Genomic DNA, 20,465 nt, shown 5'->3' on the forward strand with positions numbered 1-20,465 from the left:
ATTTTCATTATCCTGCAAGTGTATGCATGGGTGCGTGTTGCAAGTGCATAATATATCTGTTTGCCAGCATGTCATGACACGTTGTTCATGTCAACAAATATAAATCTAGCACCCCTTTTGCTTCCGTGCTTAAGATATATCTGGATCTAATTACTTACATTAAAGGGTCTATAAAAGCATGCATCTCTAATTATGTCTTTAATAGTCCGTCACATGTTGATTAATATGACTAAGGTTATGATCATAGACGACAAGTGAGGTTCAAAACAATGGTTTGTTCACATGTCTCCTTTATGCTGTTGTCAGACTCTTTCTCGGGGGTCCAGGGGCCCCTAAGTCTGATAAAATGCAGGCCAGACTCTTCAAGCTCTCCACCATGGAAGCAGCTTCAACTAGACCCCTGAGGCTCTATTAAATGTTACTCAGAGGAAACATGAAAGAGAGTCCTGTGGAAATGAATCATACCCTCTACCCCTTCTTACTCCGAGCCCTCCATCTCATGTGCCAGTGACCACAAGAAAGAGTCCTGTTGTGGAGGTTATAAAACACAAGATGGCTTCAGTGCAACTTGTTTAGAACTGTAATGCAAATGTATGCTTAGTTGCATATTTTGTGATCCCAATGAATGGATTAAGACTTTTAATAAGCCTTCGTTTTGAATTTAAAGTTTTAACATGTCCATATGGAATTCAGTTTAGTTGATGTATCAACTTTGTTCCAGATGTTTCTTCTTAATTATAAATATAAATATCAAATATTAAATATTAAATTAAAATGTCAATGCATTTTAGATAAATAATGTTGTTTTTGTATGTGTAATGTATGAGTTGTATGTATGATATATACTAAACTGAGGCAATATATTCAAGCAAATCTCATAATTTTTAAGAGAAATAAAGATATCCAAGACATAATTTGAACTGTTAAATCGTTTTTGCTTTATAATTTTGGTGATTATAATTTTGATATATTTATTCTTTATATTTAAATCTGTGGAAAGTGGGAAATGTAATTTAAAGCTTCTGTTAATACCAATTACATTACATTTTTCCACAGGGTATGAATGTTGCCCACACAACAAAATCCCATGTGCAGGTAATCCCTTGATGCCAGCTGGTTTCTAACCTGTGTAAAGTCTTGGGATTGTTTGTTTCTAACAGCTGTTTAGATTTTGTGAATCATTCGGGAATTTACCGTGGACATCTGTGTAGGTCCACGTAGTAACAGGCGGCGTGGGCACTGTACAAAATAGACCAGATGGTTCTTTAAGTTCATCTCATAAAGTCTGTCTTAACTCATAAAGTATAGATTCACAAAGAAGGCTATTATGTTGAAATAAAGCAAAATGCATGTTGAATCACTGCCTGCCATCTGAGATTGGGGTGTGAATCACAACAATTTAGGTAAATTTTAGCTCCCCCGTGCCACACACTGAGCAGACAATATCAGGCCAGCTTTAACCACAACATAGGACATTAATTGCGCTGTTTGTGTCTCACCAAAGTAGTCTGGAGTGCTAACTGCTCCACTTGAACTAATGATGCCATTTCTGAACAAATACATGTTACTAGGACTAAGAGTAGTTAAAGTACTTTCTGATTGATGCCATATATGGTGTGCCATATATGATATACACAAAGCATATTGTGCAATTTAAGAATATAATAACTCGAACTGAGCATTAAAGGGTTAAAATTGATTTTGAAATTCACTTCTTTTTTTATTTTCGCTATTTTCGTGCCCAGCCATGATATTTTGATATTGATAAAAAGGCTCCGCCTGCGTTTACATAACTTCCACCTATATGTCAGTGCCATCTAGTGGTGATGTTTTGTGTACGCTAAAAATAACAGCCATGTGATATCCATGTATTCAGTAACATTTAACTGTCATGTATTCTATTCTTGCACTCTTAATCTCACATATCTTGAACATCTTAAGTAGAAGTAATTCTTCGGTAATTATCTTCATTGGCACAAAACAGATTATCAAGTCATTTAGAGGTGGCTATTTACATCGGAATGCAAAAAAATGCATAATACAACGAAATAATGTAGAATTAAAGAAATATTACATAAAACAGTCGCCGTAACACTTTTCAAGAACCCTGAAACGCGCATGCGCAGTGACTCTATTACGCACACAAGGTCAAACACACGTGCGTCCGTTGTCATTCAGTGGGTTGTTCTTGGATAGTGAGTGTGAATTTTCTCTCAGCTGTTATAATCATAATTGTTTATTGATTACAGGTTACGATTCACCTATAAAATGGCAAGAGGAAGTCGCAGTCGTTCGGCACCGGCGAGGTATTTGAGACCCTGATAACATAGCTTTATAATGTGGTTTAGCGAGCTGCAAGCTAACTTTGACGCAACGTTTTAGATTTAATTAGATGAATTTATGAAAAGCATTAGACTGTACACTTATTGTACATGAAGATATACTACTTCTCACATGTAATGTTATAGATTTGTTTGCTCCGAAGTGAGTTTTAATTATTCACACTATATAAAATGTATCCAATGCAACAGACGAAAGGTCAAAAACAACTTTGCGAAATATGCTCCTTGTTTATTATTCGATTTGTCTGTCGTTTCGACGTCAATGATGCAAAACAGGTTTAGGTCCTAATCTTCTTTCCATCTAAAGTTGCCAAATAACCTCAAAGACATCTTTGGCCTGTCACTGGATAAGTTTATGTGTATGCCCAAATAGGTTACAGTCTGGTTTGGCTAAAGGCTGTTTTGATATAAATAACATTTTGAATTTGGCACTTATGTTCTGCATTTATGTCCTATGCTTTGTTGTAACTTGTTACATCATATAGGTCATATGATGTAAGATCCGTAACACATTTGACCTTTTTTACCACTCAGCTCTCCTGCCCCATCCCATGCCCCGGTCCCTGCATCCCCTCCTCCAATGGCAGTGGGCCCTGCCGCTGTCCAGCCCAAGCAGCCTGGACTCATGGCGCAGATGGCTACCACAGCAGCAGGAGTGGCAGTAGGCTCAGCTGTGGGTCATGTGGTTGGAAGTGCCATCACAGGTTCATTTAGTGGGGGCAGCAGCAGCTCGGAGGCACCCAAACCAACACCCACATATCAGGTGAATTCTGGGATGTCATGATATGCAAACTGAGCCTTGGTAATGAATTGAAAATTCTGTCTTTATTTACATATATTCACAGTGTATGGTGTTGTTTATAGCTACAAAACAATAAAAAAGAATGATTCACAGTATATACAACTCTTGCGCTGTAAATAAGGTGATTTCATAATAGTAATATACAGTACCCTTCTCATGCCTTTTTCTTTTGATGAAATGAGGATGATCTCCTCATTTCGCATGTAATAATCTATTTCTGTTTCATTTGTGCATTTTAGGAGCCTTCAAGGCTTCCGGCAACGCAGTCTGGTCCGTGTCTCTTTGAGGTGCGACAGTTTCTGGACTGTGCAACGACTCAGGCTGATTTGAGCTTGTGTGAAGGCTTCAATGAAGCTCTTAAGCAGTGCAAACTCTCACATGGTAAGTCTTCTCAAATAAACATACATTTGGTATTTAGGGCTGGACGATATGGCCAAATTTTATATTTAAATATATGTCTCCTTTCGGTCCATACAATATAATTCCGATAACGATATGGACAATATTACATTGTTATTTAAACAGTTTTTTAACGCAGTCATATGGCGAGACAGCTGAGCTTTTCGGGGCTCCTTAAAACGCCGTTAAAGATGGTATTTGCGTTCTGAATCGCAACACCATATTTTCTGGTGCAAATACTGTTTTAAACGGCGTCAAATATGCTGTTCGGATATAAACACATTTAATCTATAGCATAATTATGACACCAAAGGCTTGCCTCCAAGAAGCACAGCGCCACGCGTGCCCGACGTAGGGTGGACCACATTTAACTTTATTTTGAATACTTTTTTAGGTAAAAACGTGTGTCTCTCTAAATCATTAATCGAATAGATAGTCCGCGGCTGGATGCTACAGAAAGGAAACACAGACCCGCGCAGACATGGGTTTCGGTCCGCATATGGTTAAAGTCCAGCTTTGACGCTTTTTACAATTGTTTGTAAGTTGCAGATCCATTTTGTAAACAGTACATGTACAAAAATGATTGTGCATGAATGTTAAACATAAACCTGAGATTTATACTGGGGGCACGACAGAGTGCCGCTCCATAACACCAGTAAAGCCGCTGCCTCGAACCAGAGCAAGGGCTCAGAATGCGTTTAAAAATCATATAGTTATCAAAATTAATTATATCGCGATAGATATTGTTATCGAATTATTATTGTCCAGCCATAACTAACATTTGAACCTGTTATGTGCATTTTACGGACAATGCAGTTACATTTGTGTAAGAATTTTTTTCATGTCTAATAACTTAATGACTATTTTTAGGTGTGTCTTCTCTGGTGTAATGGAGAACCTGGAGGATTACCAGAAAACATGGAATAAAAACTCTAAATGTAGACAAACTATTGGTCCAGAATTGCAATATCTTAAGCAGTTAATGTGTATAATTTATGCATAGTTGTGACATATGCCACTTTTAATCTGTGATTATGTAAATGAGATTGTTCAATAAAAAGTTGCTATTTATGCCTTTTTCTTCTCTGATTTAGTTGTTATTTGAGCATGAAAGTAGTCGTATTGGCTTGAACAAAAGTTATATGTAAAAAAAAAATAACCTTGTTTTTAATAAAAAACAATGTGCATAAAACAGACATGAATTGCTTGTGCAGAATATAGTGACACTTTTAATATCTGCTTATGATACACTGATCTTGTGAACTTTAAAACGAAATTAGGATATAAAGATATGGTTTCACAATAAAAAAATATATATTGGTGTGTTTTTTTTTAGAAAACCTGATTTTATTCTAAAATTCTCCATTCAGTTCAAAGAATAGCGAGGAGGTGTGTCGAGGTTTTTGCACACGGACCAATCACAAAGCACAGTGAACAGGCGTCTCATCTTTCAACCAATGAGAGAGGGCGGTGTGTCACAAGCAAAAGGGTCCTCAACGGGGGACTTTTAGTAGTTATAACTGTACCTGTGTGCAATAATGCCGTTCATTGATTTGGAGACCAATTTAACTGCAAGCAAGTTTCCAGAAGACTTTCTGAAAAGACTATGTACTACGACAGCTTTAGCATTAGGAAAACCAGAGGACGTGAGTATTGTCATTTCATCTCCGTGCATTCTAAAGCTGTTATGTTGCTGTCAAGTTGCCCTCTGTGCATGGGATTAAAATGATGATTATCTCCACGTCAAACCCTTGACCCAGATCACATGACACAGGGCCGACGTTTATGGCAGTTGCCACACCCTAGCATTCAGACAAGACAGTGGAAACAAAGTGTGCATATTGATGCTAATTAAAGATCATAAAAATATGTTTTATTACCGTATATCTTTAGCATGCGCGTCGGAAACATGTGTTTTCTTAAGTGTAAAAACGCCACAACTCATCAACAGCGTGTGGTGTGTAAAACGCGTGACTAATCATTTTGGACACTATCGCCTTTTTGGGCTCTCGCTACATCTTTAGTGTTTCGAGTCTGACGTCATCACGCATCATGTTTTTTGTTAAGTTTAACAATCATAGGTAGTTAAGATGGTAAGAGTGAGGCTGCGTCCAAATACCCCCACTTACTTTGGGTCTTGACCACTTGAGAGCGCGTGCACGCGAACGGAAGAAAGAGCACAAATCCGTTCAATGTCTTAAAAACGCCAAAGTGCTGTGCCCTAAACGCACACTAAACCCACACGTTCTTGAATACAGGGCTAAGTGTATCCCATCATGCATCAAATTCTTTATAGGAATCATGAGTCTTTTTGCCCGGGTCTCGCGAGATGTTGCGGTGAGCTTTCCAGTGTCTGTTATACTACTACTTTTTAAGGTTATTTATTCTATGTTTGGCTAACACGTGTTTTTCTATTGTTTTTGTTTTTTGGGGTGCAGCTGCTTTGACACAATTCATAAAGCGCTATTAAAATAAATCTGACTTGACCATATATTTATTTATTACATATAATTTCGTAGTAAATCGAAGAGTTTTTTATTGGTGAAAACTATTTTGTAAAACTACTTTTTATCACATAAGAAACACCAGATTAATCACATGTTTACACTTGATAAGTGTGTCCCATAGTGTTAGAAATACTACATGCTCACTTGGGATCTTCACGACCACTAGAACACTAGGGCCAAAAACAGGAAATACGTCATGAAAGTAGTCAAGTGGTCAAGTGCCAAGACCGCAGGTGGGGTATTTGGATTCAGCCTTTGGTTAGGGTTAGATCGTGGGTTAAGGTAAAGGTTTTGTAAGACTTGAAACACAAAGAATTTACAATAGTGTCTGCCTGTGGAGTGCAAGAGAGGGGCGTAACTTGGAAGGGGGTGTTACTTGAAATTGTCCAAAGCAAAGTCAACAAGCTACACCCACAGATCTGACTCAAAACACCAAGGATTTAGTAAAGCGATTTTACTGCAGAAATTAGAGCTTTAAAAACACATCATAGTTAGATTTTGACCACATTTAATTATATGAGGGTAGGGTTTGTTATCTGTAAGTCTCTGTGCATGTTCGTGCATTCATTCAGTTTCATGGGGTATAATTTATGTTTCCGTTACTTTGGAATGTCGTTGTTGTATGCCTGGCCAGAGGAAATTTTGCCTAAGTTCTGATATAACATCACAGTAAACAACGCTTATTGATTGTCCTCTGTAGTAAGTTGTAAGTTATTTTTCGTCTAAATACTTTTTGGTTTGTTTCTGCAGCGGATAAACTTGGTTGTTAAGGCGGACCTACCAATGCTGATCGCATGCTCTTGCTCCCCGTGTGTGATGCTGTCCGTGTCAGCCATCGGAGTGACTGATACTGCGGACAAAAATAAGGAGCACAGCGCCAAAATCTTCCAGTTCCTGACTAAAGAGCTTGAACTTAGCGAAGACCGGTAAACAAAGAGAAAAGGCTTTGAATACATTATCTATTGGTGGTCAGGAATTTAGCTTATTCAATGTAGTCCTGCCCTTGAAATGGAGTCAGAGTTTTCCTCATTTTACCTTTAAAAGGCGATTTAAAGAAAACTGGCTTTATAAAACATGGAATAAGTCCTTTGATTCATCTTGCCCTCAACATCTTTCAATAGAAAATAAGTCAACATGACAAAACTGTGCTTGTCATTTAATTTCAAAGGCTGTGTAACTTCGAAAGGGGTTTTGGTTAAAATGTATTGTCCTGAATCTGATATATTGTTTTCTTTTTTTGTTTGTTTTAGCATTTTGATCAAGTTCCACCCTCTGGAGCCCTGGCAGGTTGGAAAGAAGGGAACAGTGATGAGCTTCCTATAAAACTTCACACCTTCTTTTAAAGTAAATTCTCATATGTCTGGAATACAACAAGGTGGCCTAAAGGATACGGATCGATTGTATGTCTGTGTGTAAGATTAACGTTTGTTTTGAGGGATGAAAAACGTATCATTCAAATCTTCTACTTTCTAAAAAACAAAATATTCTTGTTCATGTGATATGTTTAAAACCATTATTAAATCTATGAACACTACACTTCTTAAATTGTGGTAGCTTGCCATTCAGTTGGTTGAGGAAAATAAATGTTCTCTGTTTTTACTTGGGGAAAATAAAACGTTTACTGGAATATATCATTATATTGTCCCAGTTTCTGAAGATCTAATCAAACACACCATACAGTACCATCTAACTTGACTCTAAACTTATATTAAGTGCTGTGCCACCTTAAATGCTTTAGAGTTTAGACGACGCTGCTTGAGCAATTTCTCAACGATGAATAAAATTACATAAAAGATCATATGTACAAATTTCTTTATATTTAACATATATAATAAACGAAGCTTACAGTGAAATAATAAATAACTTATTCTGAAATCTCGAGAGAATTTGTGACATTTCCTGTGTTCACAGTCAGGACTTTTGAAAATCTGTTAGTGTGTGCTGTCTTTGTCATCATCGACGCATTACACATTATAGGAGCAAAATGATTAAATCTAGGATTTTTTTCTCCTCATGTTTGTGGTCTCTCACCGTTTGAAATTCTTATAACATTAAAAATAAAGTTTGGTGTCGCCCCAGAATTCGCTGTTATAAAGTGTACTGTCTTGCCCCTGGCCTTAGGTTTTCAAGCTTTGGGGTGATGATATGAAATGAATATTGATCGTCACCAGGGGGCAGCAGACAAACACATGTCATTGCAAAGTTCAAGATAAAACCAACAAAAAACAAAATTCGGACCTTTGGACAATGTGTAAAATTGCAACACTGAAATAATTCCATGCATAAATTCATATACCAATTTATATTCCGCTAAAATTGTTTCAATATCAGAAATACACTTTTATTCCAGATGGCGCCAATTGGACCACAAAAGAAGAGGAGCAGAAAGAAAACATAATGAAGCACAATTAACGATTGCATTGAAATAGGTTGGTTTCACGTGACGTCAAGCTGCTGCATCGCGAGAGCGCGAAATTCAGATGGAGGGCAGGAAGTAAAATAGCTGAGGATCTTCCAGTGCCGACGGAAAAAATGCCAATGTTTTGTGTAGTTTACGGATGCTCCAATCGTTCAAATCGAGAAAAGGGAAAGGGATTTTACAGAGTACCAAAGATTGTCACTCATAAAGGTGAGAAATGTAAAAAGCTCACAGAAGAACGCCGTAAAAAGTGGATTTTTAACCTACGTCTGCGGTCGGGAGGAGCAGAGTCTGTTAATGCCCGTGTCTGCAGCGACCACTTCGTCAGAGGTATGTTAGATAGCCAACTTGTTTTTTGTGTCTGTGTTTGTATAGCATTAGGTTGTCGTTAAATGCTCATTTACTTTGTAATGATTATTAAGTTACCGGTAGTCTAATATGGACTTCATTGGGGCTTTTTAGGCAGCCCTAGCGCTTTGGGTGACGTTGAGTCGGTAGATTGGGCTCCGACGGTCAACCTTGGGTACCAAAAAACTAAACCCAAATCTGAGGCGTCTCTTAAACGAGAGCAGAGGATGAAGCTCAAGGAAGACCAACAAAAACGGTCGGAATGTGCAGAGGCTATGTTAGATCTGACACAGACAGATGAGAGCCCAGATCTGACACAGACAACCGAAAGCTCCAAACCGCAGCAGCCAGCTGACAACAACCCACAATCAGAGGGGATCAGTGGGAATGGGACACTAAATGATCAAGGTGACCAGCATTATTATTAATTGTTATTAATAATTATTAATTGTTACAAATGATGACTAGAAAACTTGAATGTTTGTAAAAAGGTTTTTAAAAAGATAACTTAACAACAATTTATATAATTCATATTCATAAATTAAGTAATTATGCTCCCCACTGATATGTTGCAGGTTATGTAGATGCCGGATGCCAGACTGAGCTAACAATGGATGACATTGAGAAGATGGAGGATGTTCAGAGACAAAACACAACAGAGCTGGGAGATCTTCGAGCCAAAGCAATGGACACACAGTTCAACAAGGAGTCTTTTGAAAAAAACGAAGACAAGACAAGGTTCTACACGGGGCTCCCCAACTTCTTAGTTTTAATTCAGATTTTTGAGCTGTGCAAACCCTACATCAGCTGTGGTCCTATGTCTGTGCTGTCTAAATTTGAACAGTTCATTTTAGTTTTGATGAAGCTGAGACTAAATCTCCCGCTGAAAGATTTAGCTTTCAGGTTCAAAATCTCTCTGCCAACTGCTTCTAGAGTTTGGCATAAAGTAATAGACATACTTCATGAAAGGTTGGAATTTCAAATTGAGTGGCCAGAGCGACATGTTCTTCAAGCTACAATGCCAATGGGATTCAGACAGGCATTTGGATGTAAAGTTGCTGTGATAGTTGACTGTTTCGAAGTTTTTATTGAGAAGCCCTCTAATTTACTAGCTCAAGCACAAACGTGGTCAAACTACAAGCATCACCATACTGTAAAATTTCTGATTGGTGTTGCACCCCAAGGCTATGTCACTTACATATCTTGTGCCTGGGGAGGGAGAGTCAGTGATAAACAGATCAGGATAGAGAGTGGCCTCCTAAAAAACCTGTTGCCTGGAGATATTGTCCTAGCAGACCGTGGGTTCAATATTGGTGATAGTGTGGGATTTTACTGTGCTTCACTACAGATACCTGCATTTACCAAGGGGAGAAAACAGCTGTCAGCGTATGAGGTGGCAGACACAAGAAAAATAGCAAATTTGCGTATTCATGTTGAGAGAGTTATCGGTTTAGTCAGAAGAAAATATCAGATTCTGCAAAGCAGGGCTATGCCCATAGAGCACATGGCAACAAAACAAGGTGAGGCACTAGCATTGATTGACAAGATTGGGGTTATTTGCTGTGTCTTGTCTAATCTGTCGGAGTCTGTTGTCCCATTGGAGTGAGGGATAGGGATAATAATAAGTCACTCCAGTACCTGAGCCCTCACACATGTAGTGTCCAATACCTGATCCCTGCTTCTTGGCTCTGATGATAAGAGGACAGGGAAATACTAGTGAAATACTAGTGACTAGGGCTAGTGACTAGTCCAATTGTACTGGCTAGATGTATTATATGTAATAAAATGGATTCTAATCTGTTATTGCACACCATGTTCTTATAATAACAATTGTTGAAAAATGTAATCTTGTAAATAAACCACCATTTATAATTCTGTCATCTTCTCAATGGCATTTAATGCTTTCATTTATATTACACCACAGCCAGAACTCACAAATACCACACTAATAACAATAATCAAAATGTAATCTTGTCTCATACAACAGTATTGATGTTTGTAACTTGCTGTCCCAGTATTTCTGGAAGTATACCGTTTCTAAAAAAGCACTCAACTTTAGGGATAACATCATCCCAAAGTTCAAGATCGGGCAAAATCCTTTCAACAAAAATGTCATTGTGGTTCCACACAACAAAATCACAGTACTCAGCATCTACAATGTGAAGCTGTCCCTGAACTTGGAAGTAGTAGTCATGAGTCCGGTCCAGCATGACATTATCCCCATCATTCATGAGGCAGAAGCCCTTTTCCCCAGCACACAAGCGCAGATTGTCTTCATCTTGGTGAGAGTGTGGACACTAAAATCAAACAGAGAAGGACATGTGAACAATAGATTAACAAATATATTTTCTGGCTTTAAGGACTTGCGACACGACTCAGACTCGAGATTTAGGGACTTTACTACAACAGAGACTAATATTACCTTAATCTCGCAGATTCCAGTTCCGTGACATTCACAAGAGACAATCCCATCAGGGGAGGACCCCATGTATGGCCACTTGGGGTTCAGCCAGAGACCACTGTCCATACAGGAGAAGCCTGCATGCTCCCGACCCATCAGCTTCTCATACACTCTTCTGGCTTGTGCTTCATGTTTGCATCCATAACTGTACACAGTACACATTCAAAACATGAAAAGGAAATGATTACTTGGTATTGGATGTGTAGAGCCAGTTCAGTGATTTAAATGCCATTACCCTAACGCCTATACTTAGTTCTACTCCTGCATAACCCTAGTCTTATAACCCTATAACTAATGTTGACCCTTCAGGGCTGTCCATACCATACTCAATCCACTGCGCATTTTTCTCTTATCAGCTCGCGCACCAAAGCAATGTGTTACTATAAAACACTGTTTACACGCAGCCTTACCTCTGCCTTCTCTTAATTCAAACCCTAAATACCTTGTAGCGGGTGTGGTGAACCTATATGCCTCTGGGTAGCATATGGCCTTGATCAAGCTCTTGGATGGTTGCTGGGGGTCGGTCTTAATAGCTTGTTTCAGCTTGGAAGCAGTTATGCGTCCAGCCCTTTGCCTAAACCAAATCCTGCTTGCACTCTGACTTCGAGTTGCCCTCTCTACAGCCTGGACCTGGGACATGATGAGCTCTTCTAGCTGAAATACCTGGCATAGCTCTCCAAGCTGTTTGGGGGGTAGCTGCAGAGTCTCTGGTGTTCTGTATTCAAGAACAGTTTTAGGAAGCATACTAGATTTTGGGATGAATTCTTTGTAGTAAGGCTCCCTAGCCATCAGTGCTGCACTCCTTGGAAAGTTTTTGCTTAAAGTCTCAAAAAAACTAGCATATGTTTCTGACCCTCTCTTCACTCTTAGGCATGAAAGTGATTTCCCAACCTGGTTTTCAGTTGTCCTGCCATCAATGGAACGGTCAAGCTTTTTTTTTTTGGCTTTAGCAGAGGAGAAGTCGATCAGAGCTACTGGAGCCGCAGGAATCTAAAAATAAGTTAACACAAAGAAGATCATTAAGTCCACAATTCTATGGTCCACAACCATAACATATCTATATGCAGTATAAATCTGTAATTTATCCTATAGTTGTGAGCAAAACAGGTAAGGCTATCATTACAGGATTGAGATGCCAAACTGTGTTTATGTGGGTCTTTGCTGTCTTAGCTTCTCTTTAATAACATTCTCTGTCCAACATTTGGTTTGCAGTGAACGTGTCACCTTACCTTTTTTACATGTGATGGCATCAGCCACTTGCACTGCTCTGTTGTGCAGGAAGCTGTATTTCGCATCTTTACCCCAACTTCAATGGAAAAAAGAACTGCCCCTACATGAGAACACGATTCTGATAGTCTGTGAATAGAATACAATATTAATTTTTTATTTTATTTTTTTTACTTCAAATGCAATCTACACTAGGGGAAAAGAGCAATCTATACCGGCACATTTTGATGATGTGCAATATAGCCTAGAGCGTTCAAATCAGAGGCTAGGAAAAATGCATGTTATTTTCAAATTATGACAATATAATATTTAATGTAATAACCATCCTAACATTATAAGGGCACCCCAGGCAACATTATAAAATACAAATACAAAACAATCCAGTTCATGACCCCTTTAAAGCTCTTTCCAGTATGCTACTAGTGTGTGTATGTGTGAGAGAGAGAGATTTCGTGGTGAACATCCTAGCCTTCATAAATTACTTACCCTGCCATGCAATTGCAATGAGCTGCAATGACTTCTCCATCCTCCTTCGCAATAATCCAGGTCTTCAGAGGTGTTTCGCCTGATCTCTGAGAGTGGTTTACCTTGAAACATAAACGAATGTCAGTCCAACGTCGTCGTTAACATGTGTTGCATGTTTGTTGACATTATAGTCGTTACTGCTAGCATCTTCACACATAAAACAATATAAGAAAAAACACTCACCCTGGCGAAGACCAAACGATGATCATCGTGGAGCCGTTTTGTGCCGAGGTTGTGGACCCACCCGCTGACAAAAAAGTTGTACGCCTCCAGACTTTTATATGCCTTCATTTGCTGTCTGGTGTAGTACGATGTCTGAAGGACCAGATAGTTGGTGATGTCAACAGGCTCCACTGTCGGCAAATCTTCAAGTTCGACCGAAAACTCACTCATCTTCATGAGGAACGGGTCACGTCCAACATATCTGTTAACTAACTCCTTGTATCTATCTCTTGAAACTGGTTCTAAATTCATACAATACGGACTCTCCGCAATGGTTTCCTCCATAGACGTATTCTCCATGTTAACTTCCTGCCCTCCATCTGAAATCGCCCCGCCTTCGCGCGTCATCATAATCACGTGCCTGAAACCCAGCTATTCTCATTAGATCCCAATAAAAAAAAAATGTTCCACCTTTCTCCTACTTCATGAGAGGCTCAGGTCCGATTTCAGTAAGTTTAGGGGTGTGGCGCAGTTCTTGTAGCTGGCGAAAATTGTGCATAGCAGCCAGAACTCCACTTTTTTTGTGGCTTTCACGGATTGCGCTTCAAGAGTTAAATCTTTTAAAATGGTTTTGGAGATTTACTTAGATCTGTTTTCGCAGCCTTGTCGCTCCGTTTACATATTTGCCAAGAAAAACAACATCCAGTTTGACCACAAGAAGATTGTGTTGTTTGACGGTATGCACTGTAGAATATGTATTTATATGACTCTGTAAACCTTGTTTTAATATATATATATATATATATATATATATAATGCAACATGTTCAAATTTTATTAATACAGCTACTACACTTGTGCGTTGCATTTAATGTAACCTTAATTCGTCTGTTTATTGTCTGAACGCGACAATATATTTAGGCCTATGTATATATACACAATATCTTTTTGCTTTTATAATATGGTGCATGCGGTTCATATGCATTGACCATGTAACACTAAACGTTACTTACATTCTAACCCCAGACATATCGTTACTTGTATGTCGTTTGTGTGTTTAAAGGACATCGATATTGTTATTTAAGCGTTTGCTTAAAAAATAAATGCAATATGTCCTTCAGGTGAGCAATACAATGAAGAGTATGGGAGAATCAATGTATTAAGAAAGCTACCAGCAATCAGAGATGGGGACTTTTGCTTGGCTGAAAGGTCTGTGAAGTTGACTCATTCTTATTCTGACTCATTTCTCATTCAAGTTGTTTACAAAGTTTTTAAGATACATTAAAGATAAGTTGTTTTAAGTCACTGTATATTTTTAAAATACATTTTCCTGATTTTGTAGTGTTGCAATTCTCATGTACTTGGCTGAGAAATTTCACTCTCCAGACCACTGGTACCCAGCTGACTTGCAGAAGCGTGCACGTGTGAATGAATACCTATCATGGCAACACACTGCCATCCGGATGACTGCAGCCAAGATTCTCTGGTTAAAGGTAAGTAACATGCAACAGTTTAAACTAAGCATCTTTTCAAGTTTAGTCTGAATATTCAGTCTAGTTAGTGAGCCACATTGATGACATTTGAAATGAAATAAACGTGTCATAGTAATGTACTTGCACTCGTAACTTATTCAAGGCCCTATGGTGAGCAAAATTCGCTTAGATTACAGCAATATCTTGGTTTCCTCCCATTGCTTGGTGACCTTGAAATCTTGGCATTCATACATGGTTAACTGTTTGTTTTAACTCAAGACTGCATGACTCATCATAAAAAGTTAACACAGCCGCTTCTATGTAAAGCCGAAAATGTGACTTTTTTACAACTTTTGCTTCTTTCACAAGTCTGTTGTGTTGCTGTAGCTCCTGATTCCGAAAGCAATGGAAGTAGACGTGCCCAAGGACAAGATGGATTCTGCAATAGAGTATCTTAATGGAGCACTGCACCAGTTTGAGGAGAAGTTTCTTCAAGACAGACCATTCATTGTTGGCGATCAGATCTCATTGGCTGATCTTGTTGCTGTAGTTGAGATCATACAGGTATGACTAAATAGTATTTTCTTTATGCTAATGCTTTTGAATCTGTAAAAGTTGTTTGTTAAGATATACAAACATTACGATATCCTGGAGGTTAGGAAGGGAGTAATATCTGACACCTGATTTACTTTGACTCTTCTGATGATGTATTTCAGCCTTTAGGTGCTGGTCTGGATGTGTTTGAGAATCGACCCAAGCTCAGGGCATGGAAGGACAGAGTCAGAGAAGCAGTTGGGGCTGAGCTTTTCGATGAAGCCCACCAGGACATCCTATCTTGCCAGGAGATAGTGGAAACCATGGATCGGAACAAGTTTGATGTAATGAAACCCAAGATTGTGAAATATTTCCTCTCGTAAACGAACTGGAAATCCATGTTGTCGATCATAAAACAGTGCAGAAATAAACAATGTTTTTTTTGTATTTTTCCTTATATAAACACTAATAGGACCAATAGCACACCGACAACCAATATGTAATTGTTCCGGAAAATCTTTTTTCAGCCATGGGAAGAAGCTGGGTGGAATAATTTCCTCTTTCTGTTTTCATGGAATGTAATCAGATATTATGTAGTTTCCCGGAGCATAGTCTGCACCTATACCAGCGTTTTCTTTCTTTTGTGTAGAGGAAACTGAGTGTGAAATAATCGTGAATATTGGCAATATATCTTTGAAAAAAATGTTTAGTGTCTTTATTTCATTTTCTCTTTTGAAGTTGAAGGTTATTGAAATGCTTCTTTTGATATTAAAATCTCAAATTATGTAGACAGAAAAGAAAAATTGGTGAACAGAATTAATTTTATAACAAAATGAAACAAATATTGAAGAAACGCAATATGACCCCAGCATAATGGGAACTGCTGTTTAAACAGTATAAAATTGAAATCCTAAAAATTAAGTTATAAATGAACTTAAAAACTTGTAGCATTTGACTATTTTAAAGCTGCTAATGCCACACTTTGATTTATTTAAACACTTTTTCACAACAAAAGATACATTTGTATATCATTCCATCGTTTAGTGAATTTATTCCGTTATTCTACATTTTTGGGAAAACTAACCAAAATTATAAACATTTTTTTTAATATAATAATATAAGAAAACATAGTTTAAAAAGTCACCTAAACTTTTGATCGTCCCGTCCGAAACATTTTGGGACAGCCTATGGGCGTGACTTCTGGCGTCAGACGTAGGCAGGTTGGACGTCACGTGGGCGGGGCTCGATATACAAAGTTAATAACTAACCACCTTAACCATCTAGTGACTTTGATTGTACAGGAAGGTAAATAAACCTTGTATGACAAAGAAAATTATGTAAATTATTTATAGTAAGGGATTTTATACGAGTAATAATGAGCGAAGGAGGTTACTGTGTTTCACTTGGTCAGTGTTTTTTCGACTACTACACGTCAAAAATCTTGGTGATACGAAGCAGGAAAGTGGGAACGTTAAATCGGATCACACAGGCTTTAGTCATAGCTTATGTCATCGGGTAAGTTGCTGGTAAAACTAAAGATTTACAGCCCAGTATTTATTCAAAATACATGCTGATACATGCGATGTTTATTTACACTCATTAACACTTGAGTACAGGTATGTGTGTGTTTGGAAGAAAGGCTACCAGGACACCGACACTATCCTCAGCTCTGTCACGACTAAAGTGAAGGGCATTGCTTTTACCAACACTACCGAGCTGGGTGAACGGATCTGGGATGTCGCAGACTACATCATCCCACCTCAGGTAGTCCGTCGATATGACACAGAGGTAGACAAACCTAAACCAAATCACCTCGTCGGTGCAACTCATGGGTTAAGGTTTGGAGAAGTCACTGGTTGAGGGATTCTTTGTTGTATTTGTGGAAAAGTCTTCATGTCTTTATACCTAGAGTCGTTTTTATAAGGATACATTATTTAACCTGTAACATTTTATGATATAATATATTATACCTTTTTAGTAGCACATGTTATCTTCACATTACACATGCTGCCTGTGTATTAACACACTTTGGTTAAAACTTCTATTTACTCGCACAGCTGCGAATGAGCATTTAGATTTACAGACAAAGAGAAAAGTCAAACTAAGAACTATTATGTTTTTGGCATTATTCTGTTTGGAGGACGTGTACATATCTTTGTGTTTCTGAACACAGCCACTTGCATTTTGTGTTACAGGAAGACGGCTCATTCTTTGTGCTGACCAACATGATCATCACACCAAACCAAACACAGTCAAAATGTGCAGATGTGAGTCATAATGGGGGCATGATCTGTTGTCACAGGAAAATCAATGGAGACTTTTATGGAACACGATTCAGAATGTCAACATTAATTTGTTTTAATTATGGATCGTTGGCTTTCAGTTTTCTTTGTCATATATTCTATATCATATACTTTGTAACCTAGATTCCAACCTCAGAATCACTGTGCAGCTCTCACAAGGATTGCAAGAGAGGCTTCAATGATGCTCGGGGGAATGGTAGGTTTAAATACTACAATAAAAGGAAAATGATACCAACTGTGAAATTCTGTCTGTTTGGACGGCAAAATTAATTCAAATGGTGTATAGGTGTTTGGACAGGTAGATGTGTCAGTTTTTCTGACACAGTTAAGACATGTGAGGTGTTGGCCTGGTGTCCTTTGGAGAAGACTGAGGAACCTCCAGAGTAATATATATGCATACATATATACAGTATATATTTTTTTTATATGTGTCGTTTTGGTACATCTAAAGGAAATAAAATTGTATTTGTGTATTTTTTATTGTTATAGTCCACCACTGCTGGCAGATGCTGAAAACTTTACAGTCCTCATAAAGAATAACATCCGGTATCCTAAATTTAACTTTAACAAGTATGTCCTCATGTTTTCTTTATTGTTAGCCATGTAATGCAACTTAAAGGGATAGTTCACCCAATAATGTAAATGAAACGAAGATATTTTGAAGAAAGTTCTCTTCTATTGTATGGTCACAAAACCAATGCAAGTGAATGAGTGCCAGTTAACAACATTCTTCAAAATACCTTCTTTTGTGTTCTGCAGAGGAAAGTAAGTCATAAAGGTTTGAAACGACAGGAGGGTAAGTAAAGTTTTTGGGTGAACTATCACTTTGACTAAATTTCTTTTAGCCACAAATCACGTGTCATAGAAGAAATAATACGTTGCCTGTGCCATTGTATAAATAACATGGAAAGCATACTAAATCAGCACTTCTCATTTCCTGTATAACAGAAGAAACATCCTACTTCATATAAACACTTCCTACTTAACACAGTGTGTGTTCAACCGTGAGACTGACCCTGACTGTCCGATCTTCAGACTGAAAGATATTGCTAAGGAAGCTCAGGAGGATTTTCAGACCATGGCTGTCCATGTTAGTGTCTTAATGCTTTTGTCTGACACTGCTGCAAATGAAAATAGCTGTAATCATCATATTTCATGCATGAGGCTCTTCTCTCTTGCGTATTGTTTTCGCGCATTCCTAACATTATTTCCTTTGCTTAGGGGGGAGTGATGGGTGTACAAATTCGGTGGGATTGTGACCTTGATATGCCAGAGAGCTGGTGTGTGCCGCGCTACACTTTCCGCAGGCTAGATAACAAAGACCCTGTCAATAACGTGGCCCCAGGATACAACTTCAGGTAGTTTTCTGGCTTTGAAAAAAGTTGAACAGTTTCACAATGTTGCTTTGTGCAAAATGTGATCATGATGATGAATTCTGTGCAGATTTGCTAAATATTACAAGGACAGTGATGGAAAGGAAGTCAGGACACTGATCAAGGGATATGGAATCCGCTTTGATGTCATGGTGTTCGGTGAGGTGAGACTACAAACCAGATATGGAGAGATTGATCCTTTCTTATGTGATTTGGACACTGAGGTCACACTTGCATCAGTACTACCCAATTTCCATCCGTAATGGAAAGAAATAAATTCTTAAAAGTAAAGGTGCTTTAAGGTTCTTCACAGCGATGCCATAGAACAGGAGTCTTTAACCAAAAACGCTTGAGGTCCATTAAACGAACCCTCCTTACCAGCCGAGGTCCGGACAAGTAAATACCTAAAAACATGAATTGATGGTTTTTTGGCAGACCAAAGAAATAAACATGTCTTTTTATAGCTATAAGACGGCATAACAATGTCTGACAAGAATATGATGATGGAAAATGTGCAAAATGCCCTAATCTCTAAACCGCTGCCTTCATGCACTCTTTTACTATTTATCCATCAGTAAAGGGCTTGTTATGTTTTCTTAAGATCCACTTCTTAGTGAATATTCATATGCTGGTTGTTGGGCGATATGTGAGTGAGATCGCTACTACTGGACTTTGAGCTTATATATCCGTGTCCTTACCTAAGACTGCTGTGGGCAAGTTTCTTCAAAGTGTCTATGTCTAGTTTCATAATCCCGTTTAACGTTTCCACTTTGGACAACCGCAACAGACTGAGAGCAAATGAGACAAACCGGCCATGTGTATTGTATGACCTTGATGTGCCAATTATAAATTTGATTGGATTAGAAAGTAATGTTAGCCGTTCATTTATTTATTACGTCAAAGTGCTTCGAGGTCCAGACAGATGCAGTAGATGTTTCTCTTTCAGGCTGGAAAATTTCACATTGTACCAACACTTCTGAATATAGGTGCAGGGTTGGCACTTTTAGGCCTGGTAAGTACAGTACATCTTAACACAATGATTAAGGTTAAAAATAAAAGCATAGTAGTATGTTAATTCTACAGTGATAGATTTTATGTTTTAGTCTCACTTTAAAATTTGTAAACAAATCCTTCCCACTTCAGGTGACTGTTATATGTGACTGGATTGTTCTGACATTGATGAAAAGAAAACACCATTATAGGGCGCAAAAATATACATATGTCAATGACTTTGGACTTGTGAGTATTTATAAAGAATTTACTTTGATTACCTTGAACAATGGTGGTATTTTATAAAAAATACATTTTGTAAAGTTGTTTGTTGTCAAGGAACTAACAGATTTCTTTATTTTAATTAGTTATCCAATGAAGACGCATAGAGAATCTTCCATCGTCCAACATTCTCTATTTATACAAATACAGCACAATGTATCTTTGACTACACAAATAGATCCTCTTGTTTGTAATATCTAATTCAATGTAGCATTATTTTGTACTTATTGACATATGCTGAAAAGTTTATATTTGCCAGTATTACCATTAAGATGTGAATACCATTGAAAAAACAATAAATTTGCATTTCTTTAAGATAT

At 38.0% G+C, this 20,465-nt stretch overlaps 6 protein-coding genes across 6 annotated transcripts; 5 read left to right on the top strand and 1 right to left on the bottom strand.

Moving 5' to 3' along the window:
- Nucleotides 1–2,153: 2,153 nt before the first annotated feature.
- On the top strand, nt 2,154–4,614 carry chchd10 (coiled-coil-helix-coiled-coil-helix domain containing 10). The gene is made up of 4 exons (XM_056731554.1): nt 2,154–2,306; nt 2,877–3,105; nt 3,384–3,525; nt 4,414–4,614. The coding sequence occupies exons 1-4, from the start codon at nt 2,269–2,271 to the stop codon at nt 4,431–4,433; spliced, it is 429 nt and encodes a 142-aa protein (XP_056587532.1). The 5' UTR covers nt 2,154–2,268; the 3' UTR covers nt 4,434–4,614.
- Nucleotides 4,615–5,026: 412 nt separating this feature from the next.
- On the top strand, nt 5,027–7,681 carry ddt (D-dopachrome tautomerase). Its single transcript, XM_056731374.1, has 3 exons — nt 5,027–5,189; nt 6,801–6,976; nt 7,301–7,681. Exons 1-3 carry the CDS (start codon nt 5,082–5,084, stop codon nt 7,371–7,373), a joined length of 357 nt encoding a protein of 118 aa, XP_056587352.1. The 5' UTR covers nt 5,027–5,081; the 3' UTR covers nt 7,374–7,681.
- Nucleotides 7,682–8,356: 675 nt separating this feature from the next.
- Nucleotides 8,357–10,697, top strand: LOC130407820 (uncharacterized). The gene is made up of 3 exons (XM_056731098.1): nt 8,357–8,799; nt 8,932–9,225; nt 9,393–10,697. The coding sequence occupies exons 1-3, from the start codon at nt 8,583–8,585 to the stop codon at nt 10,421–10,423; spliced, it is 1,542 nt and encodes a 513-aa protein (XP_056587076.1). The 5' UTR covers nt 8,357–8,582; the 3' UTR covers nt 10,424–10,697.
- LOC130407819 (uncharacterized) lies at nt 10,698–13,574 on the bottom strand. Its single transcript, XM_056731097.1, has 6 exons — nt 13,214–13,574; nt 12,992–13,092; nt 12,508–12,634; nt 11,721–12,268; nt 11,240–11,423; nt 10,698–11,114 (listed from the first exon to the last, which is right to left on the bottom strand). The coding sequence occupies exons 1-6, from the start codon at nt 13,550–13,552 to the stop codon at nt 10,794–10,796; spliced, it is 1,620 nt and encodes a 539-aa protein (XP_056587075.1). The 5' UTR covers nt 13,553–13,574; the 3' UTR covers nt 10,698–10,793.
- Nucleotides 13,575–13,663: 89 nt separating this feature from the next.
- gstt1b (glutathione S-transferase theta 1b) lies at nt 13,664–15,913 on the top strand. Its single transcript, XM_056731101.1, has 5 exons — nt 13,664–13,929; nt 14,313–14,400; nt 14,534–14,684; nt 15,051–15,227; nt 15,380–15,913. Exons 1-5 carry the CDS (start codon nt 13,818–13,820, stop codon nt 15,578–15,580), a joined length of 729 nt encoding a protein of 242 aa, XP_056587079.1. The 5' UTR covers nt 13,664–13,817; the 3' UTR covers nt 15,581–15,913.
- Nucleotides 15,914–16,434: 521 nt separating this feature from the next.
- p2rx4a (purinergic receptor P2X, ligand-gated ion channel, 4a) lies at nt 16,435–20,464 on the top strand. Its single transcript, XM_056730967.1, has 12 exons — nt 16,435–16,712; nt 16,814–16,961; nt 17,393–17,464; nt 17,624–17,696; nt 17,787–17,883; nt 17,990–18,070; nt 18,449–18,590; nt 18,722–18,858; nt 18,944–19,037; nt 19,820–19,885; nt 20,017–20,112; nt 20,232–20,464. Exons 1-12 carry the CDS (start codon nt 16,573–16,575, stop codon nt 20,250–20,252), a joined length of 1,167 nt encoding a protein of 388 aa, XP_056586945.1. The 5' UTR covers nt 16,435–16,572; the 3' UTR covers nt 20,253–20,464.
- The last annotated feature ends 1 nt before the right edge of the window (nt 20,465 follows it).

The sequence above is a fragment of the Triplophysa dalaica genome, chromosome 19 (genome assembly GCF_015846415.1).
Source record: "Triplophysa dalaica isolate WHDGS20190420 chromosome 19, ASM1584641v1, whole genome shotgun sequence".
Lineage (NCBI taxonomy): Eukaryota > Metazoa > Chordata > Actinopteri > Cypriniformes > Nemacheilidae > Triplophysa > Triplophysa dalaica.